Source organism: Vanellus vanellus (genome assembly GCF_965231255.1).
Source record: "Vanellus vanellus genome assembly, chromosome: 3".
NCBI lineage: Eukaryota > Metazoa > Chordata > Aves > Charadriiformes > Charadriidae > Vanellus > Vanellus vanellus.
The window spans coordinates 93,973,155-93,993,279 of record NC_138907.1 but is presented as its reverse complement, the minus strand read 5'-3'; the positions used below and the strand labels follow the sequence as shown (position 1 = coordinate 93,993,279).

General features: G+C 38.4%; 1 protein-coding gene across 1 annotated transcript in view; it reads right to left on the bottom strand.

Annotated features, from left to right (window-relative positions):
* Positions 1-10,035: 10,035 nt before the first annotated feature.
* Positions 10,036-20,125, bottom strand: part of COL12A1 (collagen type XII alpha 1 chain) — a gene marked incomplete at its 5' end in the record, with an annotated part of 99,758 nt that continues 89,668 nt past the window's right edge. Inside the window, 6 exons of the mRNA XM_082480976.1 lie at positions 10,036-10,252; positions 12,619-12,789; positions 13,839-13,907; positions 15,003-15,191; positions 16,793-16,859; positions 16,969-17,004. Coding sequence (XP_082337102.1) covers positions 10,071-10,252; positions 12,619-12,789; positions 13,839-13,907; positions 15,003-15,191; positions 16,793-16,859; positions 16,969-17,004 — 714 coding nt within the window. The 3' untranslated portion in view covers positions 10,036-10,070. The remainder of the gene's footprint in view (positions 10,253-12,618; positions 12,790-13,838; positions 13,908-15,002; positions 15,192-16,792; positions 16,860-16,968; positions 17,005-20,125) is intronic.

The window sequence follows — 20,125 nt, the reverse complement described above, 5'->3', positions numbered from 1 at the left end:
TTTCCTCTTTATCGTTTCTAACTTAATATTGAACCCTGCCATATTTTATAAGGCCATCTTAGAAATGCTTCTAAGAAGGGCTAGGTAATAAGTTTTTCTTTGAGACATCATGAACTCTTCATTTACTCTAAAATACAAGATGGATCTATTAAAAATGCACGATATCACTATGCAGAAAATAGAAAAAGCTGTTCTTGTGATACTTAGCCATACAAGGCTGTAATATTACCCATTCAGCTTTGAATAAAAGTCACAGTATGACTCAGACATGTGAAAGGAGAATTTTTCATTTAAGGTAGGAATTTAAAATTATAAGTTGATAGTCTGTGTAATGCAGTTAGACTGAAGTTGAGACATATCGCAGATGAACTGAGTCAGAATCACACAACTGATTGAATTCTCTCATGCAGGATTGTTGGAGAAAACCTTTCTTTCGGGAAATCTGTAATATTGCCTCTGACAAGGCCAGTGCTTGGCTGAAAGATTATTGTCTATGTCTCCTTTCAATGTCTTTCCATCTAGAGCTAAATTCCAAAGAGAATTGCCTAAAATATCTATTTATAAATAACTGGCTGTATCTCATATTCATTCTACATGTCTAGTTACTGTTTCTATATACTAGCGCATAAAGCAGGATACAGCAATCGTTATTTACATTTCTGAACATACTCCCTTTTGAAAAAAATGTCAATCACCTCCAGCTTCAGATGACTGCATTTTTAATATATGCAGAAATTGTATCTGTGTATCTTCTGCCAGAAAGGGATGATGTGTAAATTCATTCAAAAGTACAGGCCCCTTATTTTCTGGTTTTATATTCCTGTAGACCATCAGCTACAATCTTCATCATTTTTTCCCCAGTAGATCTCAGTGAATAGCAGTAAATAGCATTGCCTTGAATATGAGCATGAGGATTTGGGAGCAAAACTGTGGATTTTCTTAAATTTTACATCTGTTCCAGTGTCCTTAGTCCAACTGTTACATACCTAATGCCTTGGTTCTTAATTTATTCCACCTCTCTGTTTTCAGCAGAGGCTTCATTCTCATCTTTATTTAGTGACAACACTCACTCTCGTCCATCACTCCAGCATGCTGCATTGAGTCATCTTCTAATGTGAGCAGCCATTGCCCCTCACAGCACATCTCCAGCCTTAGGAGGAACAGTCCGTATAGTCCTCAAAAGGGACAGGTTTTGTACAATTTTACCATTGAGCCTGGTGAAGCAGTAGCCCCAGGGATGACCATTTAAGGATTTCCCAAACTATATATTGCAAAATACTTTACGAGCAGAAAATAATCTTTTCAGAGACCTGATGGCAGTGCTAGGCCTGACGGTCTCTGCCAAATTCCCATTGGGCGTCCCCACCCTGCCTAATGTCCCAGGATGCCATTTCAGCCCAGCCTGGGGCCATCAGCCCCTGCCCCAGCGACACCGCAGCAGGGCCACCCTCCAGCCGTTAAGACAGTTACTTATGCAGCTGGACAACACAGAGGTCTTGCTTTTTTCCTCATGCTGGGCAACATGAGACGTTTGGTTACTCTAATACGCTGATCTTCCAAGCCAAGAGGCTTCTCTTGTGTGCACAGATCCCCAAGTTTAGGTTCTTATATTGCACTAACTGGATGCACTTCTAGAGGCTTCCTAAGGACTGTGCGCCTTTATGTGACTTTATAGGCAACTCTGATACTTATTTTAAAGTGTGTCACTAAAAAACTAAAATTTTAGTTCACGAGCTGAAGGATGAAGTGCTTAATAAAAGGGGTTGGGTCCCAAACTACTTTGATTTCTGGGATGACTACAAATAGATGGAGTCTGAATGAGGACACCTACTATGCAAGAGCTCTTGCAACTTTCTGTATCAAAGGAAGAATGGCAAGTTGTATTTCTCTTTCCCTCCTCAGTAAAGAGTGAGCTTTCTTCCACCCTTGAAGACTAGCCTTTGCTCCCAGCCTACTCTAGGAGAAAATGCAGCCACCACACTACACCGACTGGTGACTGCAGTTGGATGTTTCCCTGTGCGTTTTCCCCTTTGCTGCTTCACATTTGATGTTTGGTTTAGTTCCTGATTCTGAAACTTTCAGGTTCACAGATATATGCCAGTCCAGTAACTCACACTGAGGAGAGTGGTTAGAAATTTGTTGGACCAGGGCGTTGGGAGTCACACCTGGCGAATGCTTCCTCCTCTCCCTGATTTCATCTATCTGAGCAAGAAGAAGTTAGGAACTGGCTCCAACTTCAGCTGGAGAAAAAGGATGTATCTTAAAGGAATTTAATAAAGGCAAAGTCCAGGTAAGATGGATATGGCCTTTAGGAAGTCTCTTTTTCTTGAAATTCCTTATTGTTGTGGCTCAGTGACAATGCACTCACTGCAGTGATGATAGGTCAGTGTTTGGGCCCACGCTAATTAGTCTCTTGCAGTGAGGAAACTGTTGGGAATCTCATTAGTGTTGCTTTCCCCTTCCTGTCTTTTTAATCACCTCTAATATCTCAGATTCAGGAAGAAATGGGAGCAACCTGTGACCCTTGTGGTAGTACACAGTTTTTGTGCAAGATGGTCTCTCTACCTGGTTTCCTTGACCTGTGGGTGGGAACTTGCAGTGGTCCAGCACTGTTCTGAATCATGGAAACACTTTAATTTCGTGCCGCTGTCTAAAGTAAAGCTTTTAATCTTTACCAGACATTTAAAACTTTCTCTTCAAATTTCTGAAAGCTTCACCTATTTCACTAGCAAATTTCTTGGCTCGTTTTTGGGGGAATAAAGTGCTGTAGAGGGAAAACACATCTTTCAGACATGTCTTTGAGAAATGGGACAGATACATGAAATGTTTGGTGCTGTTTTGACTTCTGTTGCTACTGAAAAGAGATCAGCGAGGGAGATTGAGAAATATAACCTCAGGATACTACCTTGGAGGATGCGCTGGCTGGGATTTTACAATCTACAGGCGTTTTCTGTCAGATATACTGTACACAAGGGCATTGCCAAATAACAACACAGAGTATTCATGGTATTCCAAGGAATTGCCAAAGAAAACAAGTCTGCAGATTACCCTTTATTTGATGTTATGCTGACATTTCTCACATCAACAGAGTTTCTAGAACTTAAAACTTAAGGATAAATATCTAAGGATGGATACTGGGCCAGGCTTTTTAGGGACAAATACTAAATACATTGAAGTCATCCAAAATTCACTAATTATAAAAAAAAGACCTCGGGCTTTGAATAAAAAAACCCTTTTCTTATCTGTAAGTGGGTGTGTGTACACATGACATATTTATATAATTTTTCAGATTTTTTTTTTAATGTCAAAACTTGATTACCGTTTCATATCTTTGTTTTTTTACCCGTGATGTAAATTAAAGTTAAAATTAAAAGCCATTGTAGTTAAAAGAGTATTTTTTTCACTGTATTCCAGAGCACAGAAAAGTACTTGTTTTGTTTCTTGTAATTATGTAGAAGAAATAGATTTGGGATAAAAACATGTCTTGAACCATGTCCCCTGGTAATTGACACCTGTAGCTATGCATAAGAAGATAATAATAAAAAGATAATATGTATAAGAAGATAATAATGAAAAAGATAATTCCTGTTTGTTAATTTATTCCAACAGTTGTATAGAAGCAGGAAGAGGACTAACAGTTCAAAAAGATACAGGAAGACTTGAAAAGGATAGTACTTATAAAAGTGTCAACAGTAAGGAACCCTAAAACTCTTTTCCTAAAACCCTACTTGATAGTTTTGGATGCAAGACAGGCAATAACAAGTCACACAGAGTGCCTGATCCAGGAATCCTGGGAACTTTGTTAATCTTTCGTTTGTATACTGCCATCAAAATAAAATGAGAACAAGTTTTTGGCATAGCAGGAAAGCAAAGGTACTTGAAGACGTTTCTTTGCTAGGCTAAACAAGCCCAACTCTTGTACTCACCAGGCGCTCCAGCCCCTGGACCACCTTGGTGATCCTCAGCTGGACTTGCTCCAACATGTTCTTGTCCCTGAGGAGCCCGGAGCTGCGCAGGCAGGAGGGGTGGATAGAGGGGAATAGCACATGACCTTCAGTAAGGAAAGAGGGCAAGGAAGAAGGGGAGGAACACTGTGCAGGACATGACGTGTTGGCATAACTGATAAAGACAAAACTGTTACTGTACAGTGTACAGTAATTTTAATTAATTTGTTCTGTTCTTTGTCACGAACGGAGCCCAAAGCTGCAAACATTAAATAACGTGTTGCAACTTTCCAGTGGTGGTTGCTATGAGACATACACAGCAGGACATTATAACTGATAAAGGTCTCGCATTTGCTTCAGTTTGGCAGCTGTAAAAACAGTATTACTCAAGGTATTTTTAAGTCTTGTATACTTCTGCTTACTCAGGAACACTATTGTCGTGATCAATACTGGGATTCTGGTAACGTATAAATGTCTTTATTTTGCTCAGAGGCCAAGTATTCTGATGAAGTTTATGGCAGAAGACTCTGGATAGGTGCCCTCCCTAATGGAAAAAGATACAGCTTTTGTTTTCTGCTTTCTGGTATTTCCTGAGCATCTGAAGCTTTTCTACTTTCATTCTAGCTGGAGGAAGAAAATCCGTCTCTTTCAGCATTTTTAACTTAAGAATTTTGCAGGAATAACATGCTATGAAAATGAGAGACAGAAGATATCTTATTTCTTCCCTGTCCTAATTTTATTGGGTTTTTTTTCCAACATTTAATATTATACAAATAATCTTGGTAGTGACTTAGAAGACAATGTGAGGCTGGTTAAAGAAGTCAAGTTATTAGAGGCATGTTGCCTTCTGAAACTAAGAGATAAATTAGTGTCTCAAAGTGAGCACCCAGAAATGTCATGTTCCCAAACCTTTAGCAACTCTTGACAATCCAATGAGTAGCTTGCATCACTCCAGGGAGGAATAAATATGGGTTGCACAAAGAAAAGGTACAGTGGTTGTGAACTAAACCTTCAAGACATCCTGGACTATCTATAAAGGAATGAAAGACAGTGGAAGTCAAACTAGGCACTATTCTGGAAAAAATGTCCAGAAACAAGCAGCGGTTTTCAAGGATGAAGAAATTCACAGCAACAAAGCTGACCCAGAAATGAAACTGAGAGCAGCATCTGGGTGAGAGCTCCGAATGGTCTTTTTCCTCTTAAAAAAACCAACCAAACAAACAAACAAAAAAATTTATTGCTAAGGGCTTTCTAGATCTCCAAGCTTACAGAACAGGTTTGTTGAGTGAAAGCAAGACTATAAATTCAACCTCACTAAATTCAGTGGTAAAATGTATCTGATCTTACAGGAGGCAGGATTTCACTTTGCATTTCAGAATCACTCTCTGAGGTGCAGTTTGTCACAATTAGCTCAATGATCTCATGCACGACACAAAAGAACAAAAACAATGAGGTGGGAGCATATTAAACAGCACAGGAAAATAACTCAATGAAAATGCAACTGAGCATTTCTTTTCAGAGGCCAACAGTGTATCAGCACTAAAATCCTGTCTGAGCCTATTCTTTTTAACTGAATGTCATCTAAGAAATGTTCAGATCTGGAAAAACCTTCAGGAGAATTTCCTTTCATTCCCATCCCTTTTTCTGGAGCATTAAAGTGACGCTGTGCATCTCTTAACTAGCTGATCAAAGCAAAAGTTTGAGGTCCTGTGCAGAGTATTGAAGGAAGAAAAACCTTTATTAGAAGCTGTATTTTCTTGATGGCTATAAGCTGGTCTGATCTTTTTGACTTTGAAGACCAGAAATACAACTGGCTTCATAATCAGTATGTTCAGTGAGGCATCTCAAGTTAAATCACAGAATCACAGAATTATCAGAGTTGGAAGGGACCTCTAGAGATCATCTAGTCCAACTCCCCTGCTAAAGCAGGATTTCCCAGAGCACATTGCTCAGGACTGCATCCAGGCGCGTCTTGAAAATCTCCAGGGAAGGGGACTCCACAACCTCCCTGGGCAGCCTGTGCCAGTGCTCTGTCACCCTCACCCTAAAGAACTGTTTCCGTGTATTTGAACGGAACTTCCTGTGTTCTAACTTGTGCCCATTGCTCCTCGTCCTGTCACTTGGAACCAATGAAAAGAGCCTGGCTCCATCCTCCTTCAACCCACCCTTTAGATACTTGTATGCCATAATAAGGTCTCCCCTCAGCCTTCTCTTCTCCAGGCTAAAGAGTCCCAGCTCTCTCAGCCTTTCCTCATAAGGCAGATGCTCCAAGCCCTTAATCATCTTAGTTGCTCTAATGACACAAAAGGTATGCATTCTTATATTAAAAAGCTGACATGAAAATAGTTAATGATTTCACAGTACAATATCTTCCCAAAATGTTTTCCCATTTGTGACTTTGGTCTGAGTTACAGTCAAAGAAAATCAACACAGTACTTCACTTCATAAAGGTAGAGGACAACCTCAAGGTCTATGTGACTCATTTAATGTGTTTTCCTCAGTGGAATTTATTTTGGAAACTTGCTAATGTGAATTATTGCCTTTAAGATCTATGTAGCTTGATCAAGCTATCACTAATATACCTTTTTTGTGTATCAAAAGGGGCTCTCATGGGAACAAAGATCAACCGCTTATATTGCTGGTTGAAACTCTTCATGTCTGGCAAAATCAGTCACTGTCCCTTTATCTTCCTCTTTTGAAACATCTCCGCGCGGTCACTGCTAGGACATTCAAAAGACTGTTGCAAAACCACAACAGAAATAAAAATGAAGGGAGGTACTTTTGCAAATAAGGCTCTTTACATGCTGTCCTTCATGAGGTTTTGCCTATTATTGTACAGAGATCTCAGCAGTGATGCATTACACTAATATTTAACCTTCATAAAACAGTAACACTGTCTGGGTATGTGCGCAGTTTTCTTATCCATACTATCAGGAACGCAATGAGCGTGCTCTCCGAGCAAAAGTTTGCAAGACATGGAAAGCTTGTCTTCGTTAAGGCCCTCTCTGCAATGCTCAGTCCTAATTTCAAACCAGCAGCAGCCCTTTCCCACCTGGTTGTTCACATCCAGTTTTTGCCAAAACAAAAGAAAATGAGTACACAATTAAAACTGAGCTTTTAAACAACTTCCTTCTTCAAAACCGCCAGACTATGTAAACTGTTCAGTTGTGCATATTCAGGAACTCAGTTTTGTTTGTAGTTGTTTTGCATCTGTATTTCTCCAGGATTTGCTTGGCTCAGCTTTGCAACAGCTTTCCCAGAAGCGTCATCAGTAGCCCCACTGCTCCCCAAGAGTCATTCCTCTGAGAATGCCTGGAAATGAGTTGTTCTTCCTTGTTGGCCTCCATCAGTAAACACTCATTTACTCGCTGTCCAAACATTTCAAGTATTTTCTCTAGATTTTGGATGAGCCAGTGAAAGTCCTTTCTACTTCAAAATGCACTGTCAGAAGAAGGATGCCTCTGTCAAACATTGTGGCACAGGTGAAAGAAATGTTACCCAGGTTTGGGGATTATGGAGGTTTTTTGATGAAATACAAATGTTTATTTCAATTTCAGAGACGGTCATGACTCATACTTTGTAATTCTGTGCCTGCAGGAAGTACACATCCCGGAGCTGGTATCCATCCTGCAGAGCCATGAGCAGAATTTTGTCATTAGAATGTACTGACTAACGGTAAGTTTAAGTTTTATTGAATGTTTAAATATGTCAGGCCACCAGATAATCAAATAGCAGCTTCTCTGTTAAGATTGGTATTAATAAAGAACACAAAGCATACAAGTCATGGTTGGCAGGCGTTGGGTGTATCGTGTGAAGAAATAGAAAAAACATTTAAAATATGTGCCTTAAATACGGTAAAACTTTCTGCTTGGAGAACAGAAGGGAATCTTTTTTATGAAGATGTGGGCATCTGGTTAAGCTTGTCCTAGGGACACGCATAATGATAGGAAAAGACAGATGGGAGATCAATGCAAGAAGTCGTTATTTTTAAATACAATTCAGAGAAACATTTTAATAATTTCTCCGAATTTCTATCAGCAAGTTTTTTTCTACCAGACACACGCATTTCTTTATTGTACATCAAACTGCAGGACATGTTTTTGTTACTTAACTCTCCGCAGTTAGAAGAAAACATAAAGAATCAATGACTTTGATTCTCTTTTAAATGTTCCTCGGTTCAGCCCAGAATTATTCTCTTCCAGTCTAAAAGGCGTATGTCTATAATCAGGATCACTCTTTGAAAGGCCATTTGTTTGGATTTCATTTCACTGATAACCGATCGGGCAGTCTATCGAGCTGTTATATAATTTCCATTTGTGGACACTAAAATTTGTCGTGCAGCTTCCAGTGCAGAGTAAAATTCAGTGACCAGGAAGCCAGCCTGCACGTCTAGCTTCACTTCTGTGGCAGATGTCTTGCATGATCTTAAGAAATGGCATTCTAGTTTTCCCAATGACATCAAAAGGCTTTGCTCCAGGTCCTACGGCAAAAGTCATTTCTATTTCTAAGACAGACCTTGGTTAAGGTAGCATGGATAGGAAGGATCATCACCAGTCCACTCTTTCCTCCTCAGTTAGCAGGTGATTCCTCTGCAGTTTTGTTGTTCTTTTCCAAATCATCCTTGTCACCCTCTGTAGGTAAAGCTGCATCACGGCCGTCACTGTGATCAAAGCTTGTGCAAGTACAGATGACCTCCCGAGAAGATCGTAGTCAGCTCACGTATGGTCCCAGCAGGATGTAGCTCAGCAAAGACCAGACACCCACTTTCTCAAGGGAATTATTTGCCAATACTGCACGCAGTGCTGCCACGGCTACAACTCTCACAGCACATGAGGGATTAAAAGTTCCTGTGGCTTTAGATACTCACTGCAGTCCAAGTAGTTCCTCAGGTGGAAAGAGTCTTTCTCTCTCCAACAGATGTCCACCAGAACCCCCCAAAAAAACAGCAACTGAAGCTCAGAGCCTCTCTTTTGCTTTCTTCACCAAAAGCCTTGCAGACTGAATTTGTTAAAAGTCTTATGCCTCAGACAGAGGAAGCTTCTCCTGCTTTCACCCACCCACATCTAGACACCGTAGCCCATAGACCTATTTTAAGACTATTCCTATTCTAGTTGACTTTGGGTACCCAGAATTTACAAACAATTGAGTAAATAATACTAATGGAACACGCACACATCAGTCTCACCATGCCTTTCAAAAAAACAAATATACAAATATAAATTTTCAGTAGTTTTATTGAAAAATGCCTCTTTCATTTCAGAAATAAATAATATAAGGCAGTGAAATTCACAATTTGCAGTTAAAATATAAAAGCAGCAATTCTATATCCATAGTCTTGCAAACAATTTCCAACTGCTTTTGATAACTAAGAAACATTGTATTCTGAAAAAAAAAAAAAAATCCATACTAAATATACAACATAAACATGCAATTCCATCTCTGCAGGATTGACTGCAATTTGGCATAAATGTTACTGTGTCTACAAACAAGGAGATTTCAGGCATTATTAAACTGTATCCAGTTGATACAATGATTTCAGCTACTTAATGTTTGTGGTGTTTAAAGGAGATGTATAAGAGAAGTATATGCTCTGCAAAGTGTAACTAAGAATAGAAGAAAATGACAATTATATTGGAAGGAGAGGGAATTTTTTCTTTCTTTTTTAACTAGATAATGCAGACCTGTGATCTGACTGAACTGCAAACATGCATTTGAAAAAGAAGAAAAATGTAGAGCTAAAGCAGACAGTCCTTAGAAAATTTGCAGCAGCTCTGTGGTTGTTTTTGTTTTGTTTTTTTGGTTTTGTTTTGTTTCGGTTTTTTAATTCATTTGTTTTTACATTATTTTAATGAAAATGCAGCACTGGGATAACTGAATGCACATATTAACCTGTACGCAGCCACTATAAGCAAAAGTATTTTACAAGCATTTCCAGAGCAATATGAAGTCTCTAGGTACAAACATTGCTATCCCCACATAAGCAAGATACAAAACAGGGATGCGTCCGATATGCAATGACCGGAAAGCTACATTGCGAAACAAATGATGCACTCGCCCTGTGTGTATCTGCAAATGCAAGTATAGCAAAACCACCAACCAAAAAAACCAAAACAAGACACAGATCTTTTATGGTTCTGGTTTTGTTTTTCTTGACAGTGATCTTTTCCAGCGCATGTGCTCAGGGTATTCTGGTGAATGCATTTCAACTCCATAGTCCTCATACTCGTCCTCTCTCCTTTCTGACTCCATAGGTACTATAAAGGGTTCACCTTCAGGTTGATAGGGTCCACTTTCAGGCACGTATGGTTCTGGTTGAAAATAGTTGTCCGATTGAACATAATAGTTATCGCATGTCTTTGAATCCACAAATACAACGAAAGTTAGTTTGTCTACATAATGTTAGTCCAACCTTATTTCCATATAATAAATATATAAATTAATAGTTCACTGGGGGTATTTTTCAGTTTTGCTCATCAATACTTTTTGGCAGGAAAATAATAAAAAATTTAAAACTCATTTTGAAAGGCTCTGTATTTATAATACACAAAATATTGCAGAAAGTCTTAAATTATGCAAGGAACCAATTATTGTAAAAGAACAAAAACAACAAAGCAAATCAAATAAAAATATTATTTTACAACTACTTCAGTAAATCCAAGCACTGGACTTTATTTTAAACTACATAATTAATAGAAGACATGGAGCAGGTAAAATGAACAGGTGGGTTGGCATATACTAATTTTCTCTGAGAATGGGAAAGTGAGTGTAGACATAACTATCACCAGCGGCAATATACAGTACATGTCATTTTCTCGTGCTGTTCCTCGTAACAAACCGAGTTACAGCTGGTGCTTCAGGAACACCAAAAACTACAGCAAAACAGAAGAAAAATAATTATAAAACTTTGGTATTTATAACTGCAGTTACAGAATCCAACAAGATTACATATAAAAAAAGGCACATGCCCCGATTCAGACACATTGGTAACGAGCAACAGACAGGTAGGTTTCATAAGTTGTCAAAAGATGTTATTCCGGCATATAGCAAGCAGCAGCAGGCTTTTATGCAAAAGCATCACGTAGAGTTGTTAACAGATTTTAGTGGATACAGTCCCATACAAATCATTTACAAGCCACAATTAGTTTACTATTTACATAAGTCATTTCTCATTTACCAGGTTAAATCTGTCTCTTCTAATGGCATTACCTTTGCTGGTTAGTAGTTTTAAAAGCCTCCTTCACCACTGAGGCTTTTGATGGTCTGGATCTTTTTTTAAAAAAGAAAGACTGTCTATTTTATTATTGAAATGCACCAGGCTTAATGAATTGACATCGCTGTCCTTTATCTCATTCATGAGTTGGGTTAGTAAAAAGAATCTCCCCATTCTATGAGGCCAACATGGTTCAAAAACCATATCCGTGGTGAAATATCCATACGGACTCATTTTCTAATAAGCACGTGCGCAAACATCTCAGAAACAGGATTTTCATGTATTCAAACTGTAAGCAGCACTGGCGACTTAGAAAATGTGTTAGCCGAAACCTGAAACAGGTCAAAGATGATGTTAGTCTTTTAAAAGTCCATCTGATGTGCAAAAACATACTTTCATTCAGCTAAATACATAACAGTTAAGTCATAGGCATATATTTATATATGTATACATAGTTGCTTACTAGAAAGGAGAACACTGCTGAATCACAGGTACAATTTTCTTTCTTTTTCATTTAAATAAGAATTTTGAGTGAGAAACGCACAATCACCTGGCTTTTTAACCAGCAGCACTGAGTCTGCAAGTGTGTACATATATATATATATCTCTTTTCTTTTATTTTCTTTTCATGGGTACATGCACAATACACTAACAGCAAACCATATCCAATAGTAGTATCACATACACTAATTTTGAGATGTCACGATGCATACATATTAATTTGTTAACAGTACTGTGGTCCTGCAGGATCCCTACGTTAAAATACATTAGAATCTTTCCAGTCAGAAATTGGTGGCCGCTGTGGCCCTTTATTTTGATTCCAGAAGCAGCCTACTGTTTTGAGCTACATCACAGAGTGGAAGGCTGATATGACCCAGGGCTAATCAGAGACTCCATGTTGTTTAATTCAGTAGAAATTGTAAAACAGTGGTGTTTTTCAGTTGTCTGCACTGTATCACCAAATGGATTTCCTTTGCGGAAAATTTTTATTTCAGCTAGCAATTTTGTATAAATAATCCTGACATCGCTCAAAAAGAGACACACGGAAATTGCCAAACACAGCATTCTTTTTATTTTTCAAGAGAAACATGGAGAATTCAACCTTGTTCTGAAGACGGTTGGAAGGGGTGGGGATGGAGGGGAAAAAAGAAGAAGAAGAAAATGGTCACTTAAATCCTATGAGCAACATTATCAACTACTAACTGTCTACATTTAAAAAAAGACTAAAACATTTAATTACTACTTCCTATTTAAAGTAAACCACACATAACATCAAGTAAACCTGCATCAAAGTCCAAATGACTGCTCATATACCTGCACATTACAATGAGGCAGACCTGCTCATTGCAACCATATCCTCCTGATTCATTATGTCCAGGGTAGCAGGACTGTCTCATGTAAAGCAGCTCAATATGAACAGCCACATCTGCAAAGGCTATTTAAGGAAAGTTGTTCATAACTTACCTGGGAATCCTTGGCCGTTGTAAGGGATGCTAGCACACTGGGATGAATCACAATATCCTGGTGGCCCTGGGGGACCTCGAATACCCGCATTTCCAGGACGACCTGGCGGCCCTGGTGGTCCTCGTGATCCTGTGGAGCCTGGTGGACCAGTTCTAGATTCTCCTTGTGGACCTAATTTTAGAATTGAAAGGTTAGGGGTTTGTTTTCTTTAAGAGCTAGCTTGATAAAACAGCTAACATTACTGCTGTCTAGACTACACAGTCTAGGCTAAGTCTTTGGTGAGAAAACACTTGCACTTTGTTGCTAAATGAGGGTCAACAGAAAGAAAAACAAAAGAAAACTAGAAATGTGACTCATCATCAGTTGCTTCCCTGTGTGTGGCTTACTTAAGGATTTATTCACAGAAACTGAGTTGGTAAAATTTGAGCCAAGTAAGAAACATCAATGAATTCTCTGGTTTATTTCCCCTCTGCGTAAGATATGAAGATCTCAAGGGAACCTACTAGATTAGACAAGCACACTGGATTTCAATTAAAATAGAGGAGTACATTAATTCTGCTACCCTGTAGCCCCAGGACAGATGAGGTAATGTTTTTTTTGGAACCAGTCTTCTTATGGTTAGTAGAAAAGTAAAGCTTCAAGAAACTGAGGCTACAATTTGCTGCAAGCATCTTATGGGTCCTGTAACAAAAAACCATGTTTAGCCTAGTAAACTACAAAAAGAAACAAATGATGCAGCTGATTTCTGCCAAGGGATCAGTGAACAAAATTGCATGACACAAACCAACGGTCAAATCATCTGACTCTATCATCCGGTAATTCTGCATGTGGGAATATTTTGTAGTCCAGGGACTACTTGTAGTTCTGTAATCACAAGTGAAAAATGGAACTAGATACTGCAAAAGTATAATCTGATAACACTTATGAAAATATCCATCAAATATTGGGACAATGTATTTTTATGAAATGCATTTTCACACAAGCAAGCATGCCAGAAGAGTAAATTACAAGATAAAGATAAATACCTATTAGCCACATCCAAAAATCTTTCTAAATTACCTTTTTTTGTAGGGGTTTCTGGTAAACTCTAACACATGTCAAAAACATGAATTGGACAGAGTAAAGCATGTTCATTCACCATATGTAGCCTGGTTGCCTATGACGAAATGTTGTCTTTTTTTCCTACTTTTCTATATTCTGAGCGAACAAGAAATATTTACCAGGTGGGCCCGGCAAACCTCGTGGTCCTTGAGATCCGGTCCCTCTTTCGCCTTTCTCTCCAGGCATTCCTTCAAAATAAGAAAAAAAAAAGTCAATAAAAACCAAAGGAAGGAAACCACATCAACAAATATTTCTTCATGCTCTCTCTTTGATATTAATATTTAGTTCCCATTATTTAATGTAACAAGGCTGGTCAAACCTTAATTTGTACAGATGTCCAAATGAGCATTTGGGAAAATAATTTGGATATAAATATACTAACCTAAAAATAAAGTAGGATGCAGAGGTAATTTAGTGTGAATAAACTTTCTCAAACATAAAAAAGTCTTTGAGATATTTAAAACACCACAAAACCTAGTCATTTTAAACTACACACAGGAAGGTATTTTCAAGCTTGCATACTTCTGTTATAAACGATGTTTTACACTTTCTTAGAAACAATTATGATTAAGTAAGTAAGAGAGAGCAGAATTCAGAAATTCTTTCTTCCTTGATTTTTTTCCTAGTCTGTTTTAAAGATTATACTAAAATATATGCTAGAAAACACAGCATTGAGTCTATGCTACAGTAGACTAGCTGGAATAAGCAAAGGCCACAACATAGTACAGCACAGATGCTCCACATCATTGCAGTGATCCAAGCTAGCCAAAAAATAGGTTTACCCGTATGCTCAAACTCAGTTCAGAGTTGCTTCCCTCCCTCAGAGTACTGCAAAGAGCCAAGGACACGGACCTAATTCTTTCAACTCCTACTTTCTATTCTTGGTAATGACTCATTTTCTCTCTTAATCAGAGTTCTGTTCTGCAAAGAGTTGTGTTACTCCAAACAGCCTTTCAAGATGTAGCTGTTTTGTTTAGTGCCAGAAGAGTTCTGAGAATATTCACTTTCTTGGGATATCCTGTGGAAGCCTGAGACAGCAGCCAAAACGTTATACCAACTTGTGTTTCATGAAACATGAGCAAGGGAGAGACAGAGGAAAGAACTGATGTAACTAACCTTGTTCTCCAGAACATCAATGTCCCTCAGGCAATCCAACTGACTTAACGGGTTACTGCTAGGTGGGGACTTCCTAGTCTGCCATGGTAAAGGGACCAGGCTGTTCCTCTGGCAGCCTCTGTGCTATGTCCACTGTGAAATATATAGCTGCCTTGGAATTTACTCACCTCTTTCACCAGGTGGTCCTTGGACCCCCGGAGGTCCTGGGAATCCTGGTCTTCCTCCAGGTCCAGGCTCTCCTCTTGTCCCAGCAGCTCCTGGGGGACCAGGTGGTCCTGGTGGCCCTGGCTGGTTACGGTTTGAATAATAATCGTTCGGAATTTGATTCAGCATTTGATTGAACCGGCTCATTTGACCTTCAAAAGGAAAGAAAAATGGTTCAATAAACCATGAGAAATGAGTGAAAGTCTTTCATCAGAGTGGGAAGGAATAACAAATTATCTTTCTTCCTTAAATCCTATCCTTGTTCTCATTCAATAAATTAGCAGTGAACTGGTACAGATGAATTAGGAAGCCTTAAGATGAATGTCTGATAAGAAGGCTGAACATAAATGGAGGAGGGAGGAAAGACAGGTAAGGGGAATTCTGGAAGTCAATAACATTAACAAAAATTAATTTTAAAACAATTAAAGTCACAAAATAAGCATTTGTTTACAATATTCTTGCCAACACAGCTCTAATTAGAGTTTCTAGTCTGAACAACAGAAAGGACTTGTAACACTTCAAAAGGTGGAATATCACATTCCTATGTACTTTCAGAGCTCTGAGGCTGCCACAAGCACAGTATAAATTTTTCACATGTTGAGCTAGCAGCACACAGTCTATGAAGTTGCTTTCTTAAGCCTGTAGGATGCAGAGGCCTGTACCTATAAGCCTTCTGCATATAGGCAAATTTCATTTCCAAAGAAAGGTGTCTGAACAAAAGCAACAGCATTGTGTCACTACGCAGAAAGGAGCCTTTAATGGGGGGACACATCTAACCCTACCTCATTAGTGTAATGTGCCAGTCCCAGCATAACCCTGAAGAGATGAGCTGAACATGAAAAAAGTTAGGGCAGGGATGTTCAAAAAAGAGATGCTAAAAGATCTCAGATAACACCTCCTTATTCATAAGCCTAGTACTTTCACAAATGTACTTTCCTTCCTCTGTGACAGCTAATAGACACATTTTAAATAGCAGCCACCACAGACATTTTAAAGGACATACTGTCCCCCCTCCTGTACACAAGCGCTCTTAATGATCCAGAAGGTATATCTGTTTACCTCAACCAGCACTTGCCCTTGTCATAGAAATAATATTAAGAAAAATTTATAGGCACATTTGTCTCTGTGCTCCTCAGCAGTTCTACAGCAAAAGCACTGCCTTGAGGACAGAGAGAAAGCCTCTGTAGAGAACACGATCACGGGCTGCAGAGCTGCACCATGTGGCAGCAGAGGACTGAAATTCAATTTGGAATCCTTATCCAAATAAATATCATTTTTACTTGCATAGCACAGCTGATTCTGTGCACAGTATTTACCCAACAGTCATCTGCCTTTTTCTGCTAGCAAAGTACCTGCAGTGAGCATCCTTTTTCTCATCAATTCCCTCCTCCTGAAGATAAGGCATGTTTAACGAGAAAATGTATACTGATTTTATGACAAAGATGCAGTAATTTTGGACCAGACTGACAAAAGGAAAGTCACTTTCCTTGTACAGAGCATTAGACTTGCATGTGTATTTCCAAAGGTCACAGATTAGTTCACGATCAAGCTAGCCATCTGGATCTGGCAAAAAATTTAGCGCTACGTTTTTTTCCACCAACTCATAGGCATCGGACAGCTCTCAGATCACTCAAGCTCTTGTTATGCTCTGTGGCCAGTATCTCTCACCTTAAATTTAAACCACTGTTTTCTCTTTTAGCAAACAAGGTAATAAATTACTAGTATGAGAAACGAAGCAAGCAACACTGTTTACCATTTATCAGTTGTTCACAAACTTGTCTTGCAACAGCTCGCATCATATTCTGAGAAGCAATGTCACCCTAAATAATCAAAACCAAAATAAGTGTTTTATTAGCAAGTATCTGTGCTTTTAAAGACATAGCATATACTTAAAAAATCTAAGAAAGAATGGCTTTAAAACAGACTTACTCTGTCACCTTTTTCTCCCTTCATTCCAGGTGCACCCTAAAACAAATACAGTAAAAATAAAACAACTGAAAGATTATGTTATTCCACCACATCTATACTTTTGAGACACGCAGTTTTAGAAAACCTTTTGACTCCTTCAAGAAGACGGACCTGGTTCTCCTTGAACTTTACATTTCAGAGATGCCAAAGCAGGTGCCAGAACAGCCTGAACAAGCAGTGATCTTTTGTGTATAATCAAACACTGACAGATGCAGAAGAAAAAGATCTGAAGGAAAAATTCAGACTAGGGCCAAAAAAGCTGACGTATTCTGACACTGGGAGCATACTGGCAATTTGAAAGTTGAATTTCTAGCATCACATTTCTGTAAATGGTAAATAGTCTTGTGTGAATGATATACGACTGTTTAATTTTGTCTTAAGCCAACTCATCATTAAAGAAGGTAAGCTAGGAAGAATAGCACATGTCTAGGAAGGGTAGCTGCCTCCTTGACCCACAAGAAACAGACCCTGTGTTAAGCAAACAAGGGCAATACAGAGATGACACATAAGATGAAGTGATGCCATTAAGTGCTTATTGTATTTATAATGACAGCTTCCCTGCTAATTCTCAACCATTTCTAGTCTTACAATAGCCTCATAGAAGTCTTAGCTTATGCTGCTTTATAATTATTGACATTTGCCAAGAGCTAACTTTTGTCTAACAGGAACTTCCATTTGCCTTTGAATACTCTAGTGGTTGTTTTGGGCTTTTTGGTTTTCAAGAATACTACTATATAAGAAGCCAACCAGAAGCACTGATTCTAGTTTTTATAAACGTATGTGTCTATGGCTAGAAAAACATCAAGTATACTGTAAAGATATTTTTTGATGCTGAACTGAAGATATGCATGCACAATCTACTCTGCAAACAATTTTTTTTGTGTGCACCTGTCACACAGCATTTTGAGAATTTAGCCTTATGTTTGCATTCCACCACTTGCAAAGAAAAGCATCAAGACAGAGCAAATCATAATTTCCAAAGAAAATGTAATTACAATGCTTGGTATGATGGATTTTTAAAGATTTTCAAAATAGAGAGCAATGATCTCAGAAGGATGTTTATAACTTGCTTGGGTCTATTTGAGATTATTTTGGCCACAGTGAAAATTGCAGATACCCATTTTAAATAAGTAGAGAATTAGATTCACAGTCATTTGGTTTAGCCACTAGGTCACCTTTGAAAAATCTAAAAATCTGCAAAGTGTTTTGAAACTATTCTTTTAATTTTGACATCAAAATACAAAAAAAAAAAAAAAAAAAAAAAAAAAAACAAAACTGCATTTACTGCAAGATCTACTTAGGAAGCCATCATGAATAGCTCTTTCAATGCTCTTGAATATTCGCTGTGACAGATGCCACGTATACCAAATTCCAGAGCAGCACAGACAAAACTTTGCCCTAAACTATGGCTCCTGAAGTGGCCAGTGTGAGGTTTACAGGTGGCTGCAGTGGATGCAGAGCTAGGCCACAGCTGAGGCCTTCTAAAAATCTATTATAAATTCACCTGCCAGAATGTGTTCAAAGAGCACAGGAGCTTTGTTAGTGAAGCCAAAGGGGGCTAATATGAGTTCAAATAGATTTTTACTTGTAGCCTAAAATACTATTTGAACGTAAGGCATATTTCAAAGGTGAAAGACCACTTTGGTCATCTGCTGCCCTGCATGGCTCTCCACATAGTTACACATACATCCTAAGCATTACTGCTTTTTACATTGTAGTATGTCTTTAAGGAGCCTGTTTATCACCATTAACAAAGCAAAGGCTAAGTGTGGGCCACAGCTGTTTTTCATAACATTCCCACAGTACCCGCAATTAATTTCAACAACACACGACAACAAATCATTCCACTGAGGTCACAGCAGACACAGTTCGAATGTGGTGGCACTGTTTCATAGACTTTCATCAAGGTTTGGGGCAAATAAATTCCCATGGTCTATGTCGGGGTCCAAACTTAGTATGCTATCTGAGCTTCTCTGCAGCAGTGTTGCATACACCTACCCCATGACATGCCACAGAAAATATGAGGCAGCTCATCCATCAGTGAGTTAAGTAGTTGGCATACGGTACATTTGCATCAGGCATAACAGACCATTCATGCAAAATTAATTGTACAGACTCAAATGAAAGATTTAGAATGGTGACAACATAAATCTGCCACTGCAATAAATCATGACACCAATGAGACAGTTACTAATATGTAAATAATATACCCATCAAACTGACAAATTTTCTTTCCCCTCTGTCCTTCACTCTTTCATCTATATCTTTTCTTACTCTATGAAGTCCACAGGGAAATCGTCTGTCTTGTAGTTTTAGCTTAGCACAGCCATGTGCTGAAACAGACCATGGACTTGTAAATGCCATAACAACATAGCTAAGCACTAACAATTAAAACCATCAGGAAAATATGACATTTCTATCTTCCATTCTCTAATAATTAATATTGTGGTAAATGTTGATGTACTGAAGAGTTGTAATTTGACTCTCAATTCAGACATTAGCATCTCAGTCATAAACTACCACTTCTATCTGAAATATCCATTGAATAGAATTGCAGTGTTTTCACTTGCACTAGTCTATAACATGGAAATCTGGGGGGAAAAATATTAACAAATTATTTGGTGCTTCTCTTTCTGTTTGATATTTGGCAACTTTTTGCTATTTTCTGAAGGCATATTCATTTGAAATTATCTGCTGAGTACATATTTATAATACCTGCTCATTCTAATTCTCATTCTTACTAAGACTTTTATGGTACAACCTTGTATTGTTTTGACTGCAAGCAAATCATGCAGTATGATTTCTTTATTGTTCACTAGGAAAATGCAAGCATTAGAAATCAAATTTCTTGTCTACTGTCCAACCAGTACTCTAATAATTACTTAGAAAGCCTTGTTCCAATGCATTCACTTGCTAGCACATTCACACATCAGAACTACACACAGAAGAGAAAAAAAAAAATTAAGCAAACTTAAAATATTCAACTCCTATATACTGGTTTTTGGCAATATTTTTGCTGACCAGTCAAGAAAAGTTCTTCAGGCAGCCTTCAGCCACAAGCTGTGTTGGTAAGACAGGAAGGTGCTCTAGTAACAAAAGCACAATATTGCTCCAAAGT